The sequence below is a fragment of the Dryobates pubescens genome, chromosome 3, assembly GCF_014839835.1.
Source record: "Dryobates pubescens isolate bDryPub1 chromosome 3, bDryPub1.pri, whole genome shotgun sequence".
Classification (NCBI taxonomy): Eukaryota; Metazoa; Chordata; class Aves; order Piciformes; family Picidae; genus Dryobates; species Dryobates pubescens.
Window position 1 is genome coordinate 24,514,417 of NC_071614.1, and position 16,780 is coordinate 24,531,196.

At 39.5% G+C, this 16,780-nt stretch overlaps 1 protein-coding gene across 1 annotated transcript in view; it reads left to right on the forward strand.

The window, feature by feature from the left end:
* GREB1 (growth regulating estrogen receptor binding 1) overlaps window positions 1–16,780 on the forward strand; it is an 83,021-nt gene that overhangs the window by 45,515 nt on the left and 20,726 nt on the right. Inside the window, exons 8-21 of the mRNA XM_054179866.1 lie at window positions 1,593–1,715; window positions 2,277–2,414; window positions 2,588–2,773; window positions 3,919–4,269; window positions 4,980–5,108; window positions 5,747–5,872; window positions 6,318–6,515; window positions 6,607–6,787; window positions 8,564–8,756; window positions 9,325–9,461; window positions 10,461–10,800; window positions 12,196–12,311; window positions 13,063–13,262; window positions 15,976–16,065. Of these exons, the coding sequence (XP_054035841.1) occupies window positions 1,593–1,715; window positions 2,277–2,414; window positions 2,588–2,773; window positions 3,919–4,269; window positions 4,980–5,108; window positions 5,747–5,872; window positions 6,318–6,515; window positions 6,607–6,787; window positions 8,564–8,756; window positions 9,325–9,461; window positions 10,461–10,800; window positions 12,196–12,311; window positions 13,063–13,262; window positions 15,976–16,065 (2,508 nt within the window). The remainder of the gene's footprint in view (window positions 1–1,592; window positions 1,716–2,276; window positions 2,415–2,587; window positions 2,774–3,918; window positions 4,270–4,979; window positions 5,109–5,746; window positions 5,873–6,317; window positions 6,516–6,606; window positions 6,788–8,563; window positions 8,757–9,324; window positions 9,462–10,460; window positions 10,801–12,195; window positions 12,312–13,062; window positions 13,263–15,975; window positions 16,066–16,780) is intronic.

The window sequence follows — 16,780 nt, forward strand, 5'->3', positions numbered from 1 at the left end:
CTATCTACCTATCTACCTATCTATCTATCTATCTTGAATAGAATGGAATGGAATGGAATGGAATGGAATGGAATGGAATGGAATGGAATGGAATGGAATAGAATAGAATAGAATAGAATAGAATAGAATAGAATAGAATAGACCAGACCAGACCAGACCAGACCAGGTTGGAAGAGACCTTCAAGATCATCCCGTCCAACCTATCAACCAAACCAACCCACCAAATCAACTAAACCATGGCACCAAGCACTCCATCAAGTCTCCTCCTAAACACCTCCAATGATGGTGACTCCACCACCTCCCTGGGTAGCCCATTCCAATGGGCAATCACTCTCTCTGTATAGAACTTCCTCCTAACCTCCAGCCTAAACCTCCTCTGGTGCAGCCTGAGACTGTGTCCTCTTGTTCTGGTGCTGGTTGCCTGGGAGAAGAGACCAACCTCCGCCTGTCTACAACCTCCCTTCAGGTAGTTGTAGAGAGCAATAAGGTCACCCCTGAGTCTCCTCTTCTCCAGGCTAAGCAAGCCCAGCTCCCTCAGTCTGTCCTCATAGGGCTTGTGTTCCAAAGACTACATATATATACATATATATATGTAGTATATATATATACACATATATATACATATACATTAAAATATTTAAATATATATAACATTTTGTAGATCTATAAATTTATAAATATATAATTTATATATACATTAAAAAATATATTCTTCTTCTGTCTTGAATTTTATGTTGGATTAGCCATTCTACCACTAGATACAGCCCTGACAGTGTGAAATAGTGTGGTGATCTCTGCATAGTTAGGCCCAGAAATACAAATAGCTCAATCCTGCAAGATGCTGAGCAATTCCTGGAAGGCTGTTGATTCTCAAATAGAAAGACTTGATGTTAGTGGAAGTTCATCACTCTAGGAGTTTGCAGGAGTGCACAAGAAGTTTCAAGAAATCAATGAGAGAAAATTCAAGAAATTAGTCATCAGGAGCTACTAAAAACCTGTAAGAAAGTTATGATTTTACAAAAATAGTTGTTGGGGCTGCATAAGAGGAAAATGTAGAAGTCATTTTTCAGCCGTTAATACGAAATGCTGTAAATCCAAAGATGGTGATCAGCAAGTGGCAAAAAATCCTCTAAATGGGGAAATTATGAAAAGAAGACAGATGGTTTTTAATATCACCCTGAAAGCCTTGAGAATTTTATTTTGCACTAAGTTCAATGAAACAGTGCCATGTGTTCAGAAATAAAAGGAGCTAAATGTCCATGGTGCTGAATTCCAACTACTGACATCTATGAGCATTCTTAGTCTATGTCTCATTCTTACTGCAGCATTGCTAGTACAGTGTAAACATTAGTATACACTAAGTGAAGTCTACCTAGATGATGAAAAGTTTTCTGCACTAGAAAGTTCCCAGAAAGTTATGCAGGACATAGCAAAGTGAAAGAAAACCCACCAAAATTTATTGTATTTATGGAATTGACTCTGTCTGCTACTGTACCTAATGCACACAGTCTTTCAGAACATACAGAATTGTTGTGTACAAAAATTGAATGCATTGTATTCTAATACTTTTCTGAAACATTGCTGTCTTTCAGGCACTTTAACAAATTCAGGGCCTCCAAAAAAGCGCCATAAAGGCTGGTCACCAGAATCCCCCTCATCTACTGAAACCTGGAACTTGCAGCTCAACCCACAGGCTCCATACAGAAATAAAAATGGTAAGCTAATACCTAAGGTAGTGATAATAAATCATAATATACCATATCATAATGATAATGAATCATATACTCATTTAGGTTGAAAAAGACCTTTAAGATCATTGAGTCCAACTGTTAATCTGGCACTGCCAAGTCCACCACTAAACCTTGCATTCATACCTGCACCTCCCAGGGAGGTGGTGGGGTTGACATCCCTGGAAGTGTTTAAGAAAAGACTGGATGAGGCACTTAGAGCCATGGTCTAGTTGATTAGTTAGGCTTGGGTGATTGGTTGGACTTGATGGTCTTGGAGGTTGCTTCTGTGATTCTGTGTTTGTTTATAAACAATTATAAATTTTTAGATGCATGTGTGATATTCATGATTGCAACAATATAATTGGTCCTCCAAGATATTTAGCCTAATAGTGTGGGTTGTAATAACAGATCATAAAGTGTGCAATGTAACCACAGAAAGCATTTAATACTGATAGGAAATGTGGGTATGAGATGATGTCGAATAACTTTTCTTTGAGGAAATCACTATTATATCTGGCTCCAGTAATATTATGTCTAAAATCTTAGATGGAGGAAGCCTATCATCTTTACCACACTCTGCTTTGGTGGGGCCAGCCTCATCTCCAATGGTGGGCTCAGGAGAGCCAGTCTCAGTTCCTGACAACTTGCTGAAAATCTGTAAAGCAAAGCCAGTTATTCTAAAAGGTAAACCCCTCAACCTCCAAAAATAGCCTTAAATCTTTTTTTGTAAGAGAAGTAAAGCTACATCCTACTGCCAAAAGCTGCCAAAGCTGTCAGTTTTAAAGGGTGTACTGTTAAAACTGTTTAATGCATACGCTGGAAATATGTGATGTTTACAAACATTGTTTACTTTGTAGGTCATGGAAACTTCCCATATCTTTGTGGGAATATTAATGACGTGATAGTGAGTCCTTTGTTGTACACCTGTTACAGAAATTCCCAGTCTTTATCTAGAACCTATGAACAATATGGCACCTCTGCAATGCAGCCTATTTCAGAGGAAATGCAGCTCTTACTGACTGTCTACTACCTTGTCCAACTAGGTAAGATTGTTTTACATCCAGACAGATATTCAGATATTACATGCTAGCAAATTAGAAAGGTATTATTAAAGAAGGATAATCTTAGAATCACGGAATTGTTAGGGTTGGAAGGAACCTCAAACATCATCCAGTTCCAATCCCCCTGCCATGGGCAGGGACACCTCACACTGTATCAGGTTGCTCAGAGCCACATCCAGCCTGGCCTTAAAAACATCCAGGGATGGAGCTTCTACCACCTCCCTGGGCAACTTGTTCCAGTGTCTCACCACCCTGATGGGGAAGAACTTCTTCGTAACATCCAATCTGAATCTACCCATTTCTATTTTTAGCCCATTCCCCCTAGACCTATCATTACCTGACACCCTAAAAAGTCTCTCCCCAGCTTTCTTGTAGGCCCCCTTATGCTACTGGAAGGCCACAATAAGGTCTCCTCAGAGTCTTCTCCAGACTGAATAGCCCAAATTCCCACAGTCTGTCCTCATAGGAGAGGAGCTCCAGCCCTCTGATCAGCCTCGTGGCCCTTCTCTGGACACATTCCAGCACCTCCAGATCCTTTCTGTAATAGGGGCTCCAGAACTGGACACAGTACTCCAGGTGGGGTCTCACCAGAGCAGAGTAGAGGGGGAGAATCACCTCCCTCGACCTGCTGGCTATGCTATAATATAAAATATGAGTCTTAGGACACATGATATTGAACAATTTAATTTATGGTAACAAAACAAAGCTAAATATTTAGTTTAAGATGACCAGATAGATCGAAATATAGTCATACAAAATTGTCTACTCCTGTAATGTGGGACCTCAGCAACTAAAAACAAGAAAAAGGAAAAGAGCTGTAATTCACTGTTCTTCCATAGAGTCTGTGATTTAGAAGTAGTATTGTGCTGAGCCAGGCAACACTCAGCCTCTAAAATATTTCTAATTATGGGTACTCAGATTCCAGTTAGGGCAGTTTTACTTGAGTATCACAAAGTCAATTATGAATAAAAAACTCTGGTTCACATCTGCTAGATATGAGTCATGCATGAAAAAATCTGAATCAGGATAGTCCCTCCAAACAGTATGGATTTGGAAAAAAAGTAGTTCTTTTTAACTCCACAATTTTGTGTAATTGTTTCTAATACTTTCCTCTCAATTTATTTTAGCCTCTGACCAGGTCCCTTTGATCGAGGATTTGGAACAAATATTCATGCGTTCGTGGCGGGAATCTCACCTGTCTGAAATCCGTCAGTACCAACAGGCTGTTCCACAGACCTTTCCTCAAGTGCCCAGCCAGATCGTGCCAGTGACTCCAGCCCAGCTTCCCTGGCTGGCAGGCCTTGCAGCTAGCTCCTGTAATGACAGTGTCCATATCATCGAGTGCAGCTACTCTCTGGCTGAAGGGCTTTCGGAAATGTTTAAGCTCCTCATTGAAGGAAAGTTAATAAAGACGAACTATGTGGTGATCATATGTGCTGGTAGAAATCGATCCATTGATTCCTGCATTGTGATAACAGGTAAGGTCCCAAGGGTGTACCTCCAGGCAAAACAGAGAAATTGAATGCTATGAGGAGCTTGGCTGGAGTTTCAATAAGCTGACACAAAAAGCAGAGCTGTGACAGACAAGCAATGAGTTTTGGTGAAGCCAGGCCGATGCTGTACAATTGGTCTCTCCCCAGCAAATCACATTCTGCCTATTTTACCCATTTTGGGCTTTTTTTCCATCATGGCATTCCAGCCAAAACTACTGCCAACAAGCAAGCTAGAGAACACATTGCATAAATCTCTCCTACTCTGTGTGGTTGGAGTATGACTAACAGCAAAGGACCTAACATTTTGCTTGCTCCTAAAAAATGGTCTTACAGTGTCATTCCCTTCAACATCCATTGAGTGCTATGCTGATAATGAAATGAATTATTTGAATAGCTATTGAAAGATTCATTATGAATATAGAATAACTGACAATTCCCTTGGCTATATTATCTTTTTATGTACTGTAGGAACAAATATTTCGTAAACTGGGAAAGAAACACAAAGAACTATAAAACATGAATCCATCTGCCAGGTGTCTGGTGCATACTTGTATAGGAGATAGAAAAGACTCATCTCTGCCATTTTTGTGCATGGGATTCATTTAGCTGAGTAGTATTTTTATTTTGACTTAGAACATTTTTAACTTTAGCTTGAAGGGCTTTCAAAATCACTTTATTTTTTTTTTCTCTTTTAGGAAAGTATCAGGCAAGAATTCTGTCTGAGAGCATGCTCACTCCCTCAGACTATCAAAAAGAAGTTAACTATCAGCTGGTCACAGGGAAGGTGGAAACTCTGGGGTCCTTCTTTAGCACACTCTGCCCAGGTATAGAACAGATTATAAAGTGGCATGCTTCCAAGTCCCTGAAATTATGAGTCAGAGAAAATAACTAGGCTCATTATTGCTGTCTACAACTACCTTAAGGGAGGTTGTAGCCAGATGGGGGTTGGTCTCTTCTCCCAGGCAACCAGCACCAGAACAAGAGGTCAAAGTCTCAAGCTGCACCAGGGGAGGTTTAGGCTGGATGTTAGGAAGAAGTTCTTCATAGAAAGAGTGATTGGCCATTGGAATGGGCTGCCCAGGGAGGTGGTGGAGTCAACATCCCTGGAGGTGTTTAGGAAGAGACTGGATGGGGGTGCTTGGTGCCATGGTTTAGTTGATTAGATAGTGTTGCTGATTTTGGTCTGTGCTTTCAGGCTAGTTTTCTACCATCCTCCATAAATGCTCAAGACAGTGATTTGCAGAGCTGGTTTGTCATTTCCTGGACTGATTTGCATTTTATTAGTGTTATACTGTAAAAACAGATGCTATAGAAAATGAGAGGACCACTGTATAAAACAGCCAATAAGTCAGGGGGAGGATATCTAGCTAGTGTACATAAAGCTCTTAAGATCTACAAAACAAAATCAGTATCAAATGCAGCTCTTGTAAGTATTTTTTCTACTACCCCTTCAATTTTATAGAGGGTGACATTGACCTTTTGCTGGAGAAATTTTATCAGGAAAACCAAGGGCACATCTCTTCATCACTGTCTACTTCAGTGAATAAAGCAACTACGCTGAATGGAACTGGAACAGCTGTGTGCACAAGTAAGGAGGATTTTCTAAAGAGGTAACAAAGTAGAATACCTGAGAGCAGGTCTCTGGGCATGCAGTTAGATCCAGTCCTAGGCTCTTGGAGAGAAAGGTCCTGAGGCAAACTGCAACTCATGTCTTGGAATGTTCAGATTTACACTGATAGATGCTCTGCTCCTTCCACTGGGCATTGTACTCTTTGAAGCTTTAAGTCTTGCACCAGTGGTAGCAGAACACTATTGCACAAGTTCATACTCAGCTCTGGGACACTTAAGAGGCATAGAGATCAAAACGCCCAAATACAGAAAGGTTGCTCCTCGTATTCCATATGGAATTTCATAAACTGGAGGACCTGTTCATAAGCAAAGTACCTTAAAGAGTAGATCAGTCTAGACTTGTAACATTTTGGGTTAGATTAGACTGTGGGCATATATCTAAACAGAATTTTGCCCTTTTCCAGGTTATGAGATTGAAAGACATCAGATTCGTCCATTCCAGCTAGCAGTGGCCCAGAAGCTTCTGTCTCATATTTGCTCAATTGCTGACTCCAGCACTCAAAATCTTGATTTGGGCTCCTTTGAGAAGATTGATTTCTTGATTTGTGTTCCACCCTCCGAAGTGACTTACCGGCAGACCTTGTTTCACCTCTGGCACTCAGGTGCTCATTAGTAAGCTTTAATTTAAATTTACAGGACATTGTTAAAAGCATTCGTATCTGGAAATACTGAGTTTTGGTTCTCTTTATTTAGGTATCTTATTAGAACTTGGATTAGAAAAGGAACATCTTACAAAGCAGAGGGTGGAACAGTATGTAATGAAATTAGATGCAGAGGCCCAGATGAAATTCAAAGTCTTTTTACAAAACTCTATGCAGAATCCACATACACTCTTTGTCCTAATCCATGATCATGCACATTGGGATCTAATGAGGTAAGAAAAATGTAACTTGTTTTAGAGAAAATATTATTGTTCCTATTAGCTCTCAAGACCGATTTTCTGATTTATCTCTTCATTCATCTTTACGTCTTTCTGCTAACTCTGTCTTCCCATGCACTGAATAAACATGCTTCCTTTTAAGCTTCTTCCTGACTTATTCTTATCCTGTTTATTATATTGTGCCTCAGAACATTTCAGCTTTTCTTGCTCACCATTCTTGCCTTTGTTCAAGGGAGAGTTTCCTGTGAAAGTACACAGAGCTCCTTATCCTCTGTTAGCGTCCTCTGGGCTGCAAAACATGCAAAACCCCTTCACAGTGAGTAGACAGCTAGTGAACCAATACTGCAGCTTATTTTTTAACAGAATGGAAGTTTTCCAGTACAATGTTTTTACTATCCAACATCCCTGATTCATAAGAATTGAAAGCTTCTATTCATACATAAGCATAAGGTAAACTTCTCAGGGAAGCAGAAAGGTTTCTGTCCAATGTTTACTTAGTTCCCTGTTAGCTTACTAGTACAACTCAGCAGTTCTCTCACAGAGTCCTGTGTCCTTGGCTTCTCATGAATCTGCCTGCTAAGAAGTTGGACTGTTTTTGCTTTCTGGCTCCTGAGGCAGTGGGGAGCTTGCAGAACATACTAAATTCCAGAAACAACAACATATTCCAATGTTGGGAGCATTATAGTGTTCCTGAAACCAAAAAATATGGACTCTTCCTTGACAATGAAATGGCAGTCTTGTCTTTCACACTGGTTAAGAATGATGATTTTAACAAAAACTTTATTTTTGTATGTGAGGGTTTCCTGTTCAACACCCCTAGATCCTAACACCCCCAAATCCTAGGAACTTACATGATCCATTACAGCTTGAAGGCATTTATTCATATAACATGAGTGGCAGGTAGGAGCCTGTATTGCTGCTTAACTCTGATATTTCCCCCCTCTATCTGATAAAGATATGCATCTGACAAACTGCACAGCAGGATTCATGGCACCTGACTGAAGTCAGTTAAACGAGGTGCCTAAAACAGGAGTGAAATTGTCTGGGTTTGCCTGCATAGTCGCAACATTGACACAGGCATCTCTGAGGGCTGACTTAGATCATGGGTGAACATAGGCAGCTTCTGGAGTTGCTTATCTCTCTCTGCTAGTAATAGAAGGAGCTTGCAGTGACTGTGCTTGTAACTGAGTCATTGCAGGTAAATGCCAAAAGCTAAACAGCATGAATTTGTACTGAAGTTTTACACCAGAGCAAGGAATTAACTGTAGGTGTTCCATGACATTAGCATTTGCTCTAACAATAACTATTCTTTCCTTTCATAATAGCTCTATCACAGGTAGTTTCCCTCTATTTTCCTGTCAGACTGACTTTCTGTCTGTTGTTTTCTCTCTTGGGTGTTGTAGCTAGGAATGATATTTTAAGACAGCACTAACAACCTGGTCAAAGTTGATACAGAACTATGAGTCTATTGTTAACTGCTAAAACATCAGGTTCCTTTCATACTTCACCTCTCATATTCTGGAAGCCATGGGGGTCCGGTAATTTGCTAGTTAGAGAACTTATCAGAATGACAGGAGTTCTGAGCTGCAGTGTAATAATTTGCATTTCTATCCCCATCTTTCTATACAACAAAAGCAGGGTGAAGAAGAGAGTCCTAAGTTCCTTGTACATGTTTAACTTTGGTTTCCCATCCTGGTGGAAGCTATTCCACAGACACAAATGTTCCCTTGTGCTGACCATATTGGAGAGTTTTGGGTTTCTTTTTTGCAGTGCTATGCATAGCCTTTATCCTCAAACAGAACTGTCTACAGGACTTGTTGATAGACTGTTGAACTGCAGGGAGGTGAAAGAGGCACCAAATATTGTGACCCTCCATGTGACTTCCTTCCCCTATGCGCTGCAGACACAGCATACTCACATCAGCCCTTACAACGAGATCCACTGGCCTTCTTCATACAGCAATGTAAGATGGATACTTAGAGGTGCTGTTGTGACCTTTTCATAAGTTGTTTTACATTTACATACCTGATAAATCTGTGGATTTTTGTAAACAATGTTTTCATGACATCATCTTCTTGTTCAGTCTGTGGCAAGCTCTTTTCCCTCTTGCTTATCCTGTGATTTCTTATATGGAAGATATAAAAGAAATAAAGAAAAAATAAACTGTAGCATCTCTACTAAAAATCTTTGAGTTATATAAATAGATACATCTGAAAAATCTGTCAAGTGCATTACTGCTTAAACATAGGCATATGCATGGATGTTCTTCATATGTGTGCATATTTATTCCATACACAAATATTTTATCTCTGTATATGTGACGAGAAAGAAACCAAGACAAAAATTGGATCAAACTTGTGTTCTCTCAAAATAATGAGTTCTATTTCTTTTTTTGTTTTAGCATGTCTGAGTAGAAGTATGCTTATTAGAGAATGTGACTGCAAACATAGCAGGTTCCAATGGTTAATCAATTGTAAATCAATAAGTGATAGACTTTACCTTTATATTTTTTATTGCTTCTATTGCTTTAGGGTGTAGATTTGTACCATGAAAACAAGAAATACTTTGGATTGTCCGAATTCATTGAGTCCACCCTCTCTGGACACAGTATTCCACTTCTTCGGTATGACAGCTCTTTTGAAGCAATGGTCATGGCTTTGGGAAAGAGGTATGGTACCCTCCTTTGTTTAACACAAGAAATGTAGGACTTGGGTTTTGGTGAGTTGAATTACTAGTTAGAAGCCTGATTAGGATGTTTCGTTTGTTTCTTCGTGTTCCACAAATCAGTTGTGTATGCAAGGGCATTTCACTCATTCTTATTCTCTCCTTCAAAAAATATGTTTGGTCTGTGATCTAACCAGTCTAGGTACACACTATTGAGCCCAATTCAGAGTCTGTTCTTAGTGTGAACAGTAGCTACTTCCATGTTATAATCATTTACCATTGATCATCATATAATTTCAAATGTGTCATTACTTTTGTCCAGTGTTAAGACTTGCTGATCCTGATGTGAAGAATTTGTGTGTATTGCACTGAGCACATCTACACTGGGACTTTGTTCCAGGATGCTTTGGAGCTTTAATCACAAATATCAGGCACTTTTCTAAGGAATCCATAGTCCTTTTTACTGTGCACCTGAGTTTCATTTCTGTGAAAACCAGAGCACAGGAAGCCATTACATGTCCACATCTCATTGGATACTACCTATGTAGTCAGGAGACAAGGCTAATTTAGTTCAGAGCTTCAGTAAGAAAATAAGAGAACAACACCCCCACATCCCATGCTTTAAGAATAACATATCATTAAGAGCATTGTTCTCATTGATAGAAGAATAGAATTTTGATTAATATTATTGAGTGCCTTAGTAAATATTCTATGCAAAAATTTTGTAAGAGCAGTAAAGTCTGGGCAACTTGGAGTGATGGATCCTTATTGAATGACTTGCTTAGAAAAGCTTTCCTAAGAAATGGACAGACAGCGCCAGTTCTGATCACTAAATGATACCTTGCAAAAGGCTATCCAACTGCAATTTGGTAAGATTCTATTGTTTAGTTGTTACAAAGGATTCATTTTCGGGTGAAAATCTGGAGTTTTCTATATCTTGTGAAAACTAGCTTTTTCATTTAAGCCTTTAATATTTTGCTATTTAATTCACTATTTATTTCAGGTTCCCCAGGTTACACAGTGCAGTGATAAGGACATTTGTCCTCATACAACACTACTCTGCAGCTATGATGGCAGTGTGTGGTCTTTCTCAGATGAAGAATTACACGTCAGTTGAAACTCTGGAAATCACCCAAAACCTTATAAACTCTTCAAGACAATGTCCTAGTGGTCATGGCCTCATGGTAGTGTTGAGAATTCCCTGTACTCCGCTGGCTGCAGTGGCCTATGAACGTCTGTATAATGTGAGGGAAAGACTAGCTCTTGAAGATAACTTTGAAATAATCTTGGGAAATCCCAATTCTGGAATCACAATAGGGAAGCACTTTGTGGAGCAACTAAAGGTAACTGCAGAATAATACATGTTGGAAAGCTTCATTAGATGGGTAGGTGGGGAAACTTTGCTGGTGAGAATTATGGTCATGAGCTGAAGTATGGGTCTTACTAGTAAAATTAAAAGCTACCGTAAGGAAAATGACATTTACTGCCTGTGACCTCTACCTGTTTTACCTCTGATAAATACTCAGTGGAACATTAACTAATATTGGCTAGAAGAAAACAAATTCCAGCAGCAGCTCTCCCATAGAGTTGAGCTGCTTTTATCTACAGGGACTATCAGCAAAGAGGAAAAAAGACAAAGTTGTCACAGTTTTAGCAGAATTTTCGCACAAAATCATGACAGTGAAGTAAGATTTTAATCAGTGATCAAGAGTTATAATATTCTTGTCACCAGCAGGTGGCATGAAGGTCCCAAATCAGTGAGTCCTCACCCACCCCAGTATTCACAGCTCTGGACTTTATGTTTTCTGCAGCCTACTTTGGTTTGTGGATTAATTTATAGCCTACAGATCTGAACCTAAGGCTATCTATTTAACTCAAGCCTCTGATACTCTTTTGGTTTTAATAAAATTACCATCATCTGATCACAAAAGCAAAAATGTGTTTACATTCTAGGATGGTGTAATTGTTATATATATGTGTGCATGTATATACACACAATACACTCTGTACTCTCTCTGATTCAGTATGTTAGATGAAGTCATTTGAAAGCCAGGGCCTAACACCAATCTCATTCTTCTGTAAAGTAGGCATAAGTAGTGATTCTGAAAAATCACTGTTAGTTCTGAATCACATCCTGTTTGTCTTCTCTGACATGCATAATAGTGGTACATGCATGAATGTCAAAGGCTGAGCTGTTGTACTGCTGGTCCTACTGTGTACTCCTCAGCTGTAGATGAGTCTTTCACCTAAAAGAATTGACTGCTATGAGAAAAGCAGTATAGCCTGATGCTAAGTGGTCAGACAGTAGATCTAGTTATCAAACTTCTCACAAAATTATCAGGAAACAGCTTTGGGGGAGAGCAAGAGACGTCAGAGGGTAACATTGATACAGCACTCTTCTCCAAACCTCCTACTCAGCTTTACTGGCCATTTTGCTATGTCCATTCTACCCATTTATGCCCTGGCCTCACTCGTCTGCAGCTGGGAAGATGGGAGGCTTTTCAGACTAGAATTGACTGTCCTAATCTCAGTTTTACAGTAGGCAGATTCCTACCCATGGTGCTCTTCTAGGAATTATGCAATCTAACTGTCAAAACTAGATCTGCTTTTACGGCTTCTTTTGGTAGAATATACATCCACTCTACAAATTGATTCTCATAATGGATGATGAGTATGTACTTCTGGACTTTGATTTGTGCCATGTAGATATGCCTAACAGTGTTTCTTGCCTTATGCAGGTCTGGCAGAAGATTGAAGATGTAGATTGGAGGCCACAGACCTATCTGGAATTGGAAGGTTTGCCTTGTATATTGATATTTAGTGGTATGGATCCACAAGGGGAGTCTTTGCCACGGTAAGATCCAGTGTTCCCTCAGTGACAGCTTTTTATTCAATAGCTTACCCAATTGCTGAAGATCAACTGTGTAATTACTTGTGGGAGAAGAAAATAGATTTCAGTACCAAGATGTTTATTTTTTTAAAGGTTTTGTATCACAAATACAACCCCCATATTATTAATGATAACCTCCTGTTTATAGCAAGACAAAACTAGCTCACAAACAATTATAAGAGTTGTCCCATTTTAAAGGGGAGAATAAAGGTATATTAAAACAAAAGAGAGAGAGAAGAAAAAAGCTACTTTAGATATGTCAGTGTAGCTAAGATATCTGCATGAAGCTGGTGTATGTGCTACAGAATGTGTGGAGAGATTGGTGCCTTCTGGGATGGCATCTGAAAGCAAGACAAGATGCCCTGGGACACCAACTGCTTTTGTATATTCAACAGAAATCCATGCTGTGTGTCAGGCTTAGAACCCAAATGATTATTCTTTTTCTTCTGGTGACACTAGTGTTCAGTGCTCTAGATCAAGATCACAGAATGTTAGGGGTTGGAAGGGACCTTGAAAGATCAAGTCCAACCCTGAAGATGCATCACTGGATCAAGAAAGATAAGTGTGTGCACTGCAGTGGTAAACAAAAGATGTACTGTGTTCTGTCTCATCTGTAGATCATGACAAAAATCCCCTCTGGCTGTATTTGTAAAAGAAATAAGGGTGTAGATAGCGGTAAGTTTTCACACTAAACCCTCTCTTTTTTTCTCTCCAGATCACTGAGATACTGTGACCTACGTTTAATAAACTCATCTTCATTGGTAAGGACAACCTTGGAGCAAGAACTTGGTTTGGCAGCATACTTTGTGGGCTCAGAAATTAACACAGAGAAAGCAGTTGTGAATGATGTGTTAGAAAGTGACCCAGAGAAACTAAGCAGCACTGATAATGAAGATGAAGAAATAGCAACAGAAGGTATTATTAATAGTGATAATAAAAGACGTAAAGTGATTGAGTTGCATTAGAAAAAACAGGATGATATGGTTACCTACTTGGTGAGAATTTCTGGAGCTTACTGAGTGAGGTCTGCTCTTTAGTTTTGCTCATTGAACCTGTGTTTTCTCACCATTTCTCCCTGGGGACTCCTGCCTCTGCAGCATTTTAATCTCTGGCAGTGCTGGGGGTTTTTGGCCCCCATCTCCTCCCTCTGTACATCCTTTGCCCTGTATGCTCTTGCAGCCATAAAGCAGACCTTGAGTGGGTCCATGCAGAGACGCTCACTGCTGGGTACTGTGCTGTGACGCCCTCCATGCAGCAGGGAAGTGCATCTTAGCAATCAGATCCCCTCCCTCACAGTGGGGGCAACTCTACCTAAACTGTCCCTGACTGATGCTATCAAACCTGTGCTTGCATATTGCCAATGATGATTTCTCCCAAGCAAATTGTATATAGTACAGCTAAGTAGTCTCCCTTTCAAGGGTATTAAATAGCATTGTCAGAATAAATATCCGACCATAGTAACTTCTGCATAGTCCTTGAAAATGTCCATGAATCAAAATAGACAGTGTGGAGTTGGTGAGTTCATAATTTCTTAAGAGAACAGTTAATGACATAAATGTGTAAGCAAACAATAATTTACCTAGGAACTGCTGAGGGCTTTCATTTTTTTTTGAGGGAGAGCTGCTGGGTGTTATCAGTTATCATCAAGCACTTCACATTTTTCTTCACTGTTTATGGTGCCTTATTACTGTTGAAAACAAGGGACTTGAACCCTTGTAGGTTCTTTACAACTCAAACTGCTTACCTCCATTCCCATACTAAGAAGAAGAAGAGAGCTGTTCACCTATTAAGTTCTTCATCATTGAAAATAACAATAGAACACAAAGAACAAAAAATGTTTTCTTTAATCAAATATATACTTTTCCTAGAGAAATTAAATATCTGAGGTCGCCCTCAGACTGTCTACAACATAGACCTGCTTTAGATAAGTATTTCTTTCCAATTAATTGAAGTACACCAAGACTGTATGTGGTCTGAGTCAAAAGGAACTTCGTTGTTAGGCTGCTTTCCTTCGAAGTATGGTATGCTCCTCCACAGATCAGTTCAGAACATCTGAGATGGGCTTACAGTCTGAGTTTTCCACTGGCAGTGCTTATGTCTCTATCATGGTAAAACTGTACATAAAGAAGCATTTTAATGTGTAAGCCTAAACTGGAGATCTTAAGTGAATATCCTTGGTGGACATCCAAATATGGATATTTGTCACTAAAAGTGAGAGATAATCTGGATATAAAGCTGTAGTATAGGAGAGAGAAGGTAATTTCATAACATCATTTAAAATAGAACTTGTTGCATGTGGGTTTCCCTGACACTGGATTAGTGAGGAGAGTAAGACCTGGGTAGAAAGAGAAAGCATGTTTGAAATTATCATCTCCTGACTGCAGCACTGTTTTTGTAAAGCTAGTGCAGCTCAGCATAGCTCATTAGACCACAGGCTGATCCAGCATTGTGTGGTAGAAAATGTTGAGGTCTATAAAAGGATATTTTAATGTTCAATAAGCAGCACGATTAATTAAAATATTAATAATTTTATTAATCATAAAAATCCCACAAAACACACTAATTAAAACCTATTTACAGATTCAAGGTGTTCGGTTGTGGAACAGATACCTCAACAGCAGGAACAAGTAACAATTTGAACAATATGTACAAAAATCCAGATACAACAAACAGCACTTTAAACTGTAAAGAAAAGGAACCTCAGCAATGAAGCTGGCGATTGCCCACAACAGGGAGGGGGGGAACTCCAGAATTCCCTAAGGCAACAGACCTTCAATAGATGCTTATAAAAATCAGATATTGTAATTACTCATTGATCCTGATACCTCCTGGCACACAGTAAGATCTAGACAAACTAAAATGGCATTGACCACGTGGAAACAGCTGGAGCACCGTTTCACTTTCTGTTGGTGTCTGCAGCTTATTACTGAGGCAGGATTTATTCCCAAAAGATTTGTAGCTGAAAGCTTTGTAGAGAGGAGGTTTCTCGGCTGTAATCCTTTTGTAGCAGCGCTCGCTCCTTGCTCCAGTCAAACGAAACTGTCCCAGGGACTCAGCTCCTCTGGGGTTTCGCCTCTCAGCCCGGCAAGACTTGTGATTGTCCTCTGGGCTTTACAATGCTGAGGCAGCGAGGGGTCTCTGTTGTCTTGTCTGGGTAAACTGAAACACAGTTCAGCTTCCAAGCGAAGCTTGCGCTTCCTTCCAGAGGGTGGACAATTGCAAGATGACCCTCTGGCTCTTTGGGCTGATACTTATAGATTTCCCGAGGCAAAAATGGCCAGTAGCCACACAGATCTAGGGGTAAAAGCCTGGTATTGCAACCTAGAGAAAGCCTTCTTTCCAAACGCGGCCAAAAGCACGCCCACCTGGCTCATTCTGGCTCTGAAACATATTCAGGCAAGCCTAAAGAACCAGATCTACTAACTTCTGCCTCATTGTCTGATTCAGAGCAATTTCGAGGCTTTTTTGCCCATTCAGGACAAACAGATACTCTTCCTATGGAAAACGGACTCAGAGGACAAAACCCACACAAACTCACAGGTACTCCTGCTTTGACAGTGTAGACATGCCTTCTCACAGACTTACTTAAATTATGTTTTGTTTTCCCTTAATATCATTCACGAAACAGGTTCAACTTCAGAAAAGAGAAGTCCTTTGAAAAGAGAAAGATCTCATTCCCATGACTCTGCATCTTCATCTCTCTCTTCAAAAGCTTCCGGTAAGATGCTATGATCGTCTACTTCGTTATTTTTAGGACATAAAAGAGACCTTTTATTCAATAATAAAAATCATAAATCACTAAGGTTTTGGTAAGGCCTATTTGAATGGGATTGCTAAAGATAACTTCAAAGAAGATAAGGATCAGACTTCTGGAATAATCGGAGGGTGAGGCACCTAAACCAGGCACTACTTTAATACGTTCCACTGAGGTACAAATCCTCAGTTGGTACTGTGATGGCCGAGTGTGTTCACTGAAGCTATGACAGTTTATGAAAAATAAAATATGTTTCACATAAAAAAAACCAACCAAACTTCTGAAAATCTGTAGGAGAAAAAGAATGTTTGTTCCTCTTGGTATTGTTTATCTTTTTGGTTTTGCTCTGAAATGTTTACTCGCTAATTTTGCACTGTTTTGAAGGCGGATAGTTTTCTTCAGTTCTTTTTTAATCTACAGGCTGATGTAGAAAGCATAAGGCTACGTTCAGAACTACTACAGCTCTTTTGTCTGATAAATTTCTTTGCACTTTTTTTTTTTCTATTCAGATAATACTAAGAGTTGAATAAAACCAGGGAATATATCTACCATAACTTCCTAGGAGTCACAGTCTCATGCATCTTTTAAAGAAATGTTAGATTTTTTTTTTCAGTGACAGTAAATTCTTTTTTATTTAGTTAGAGATTTCAACACATTTGGCCCATGATTTCTTTTCTAT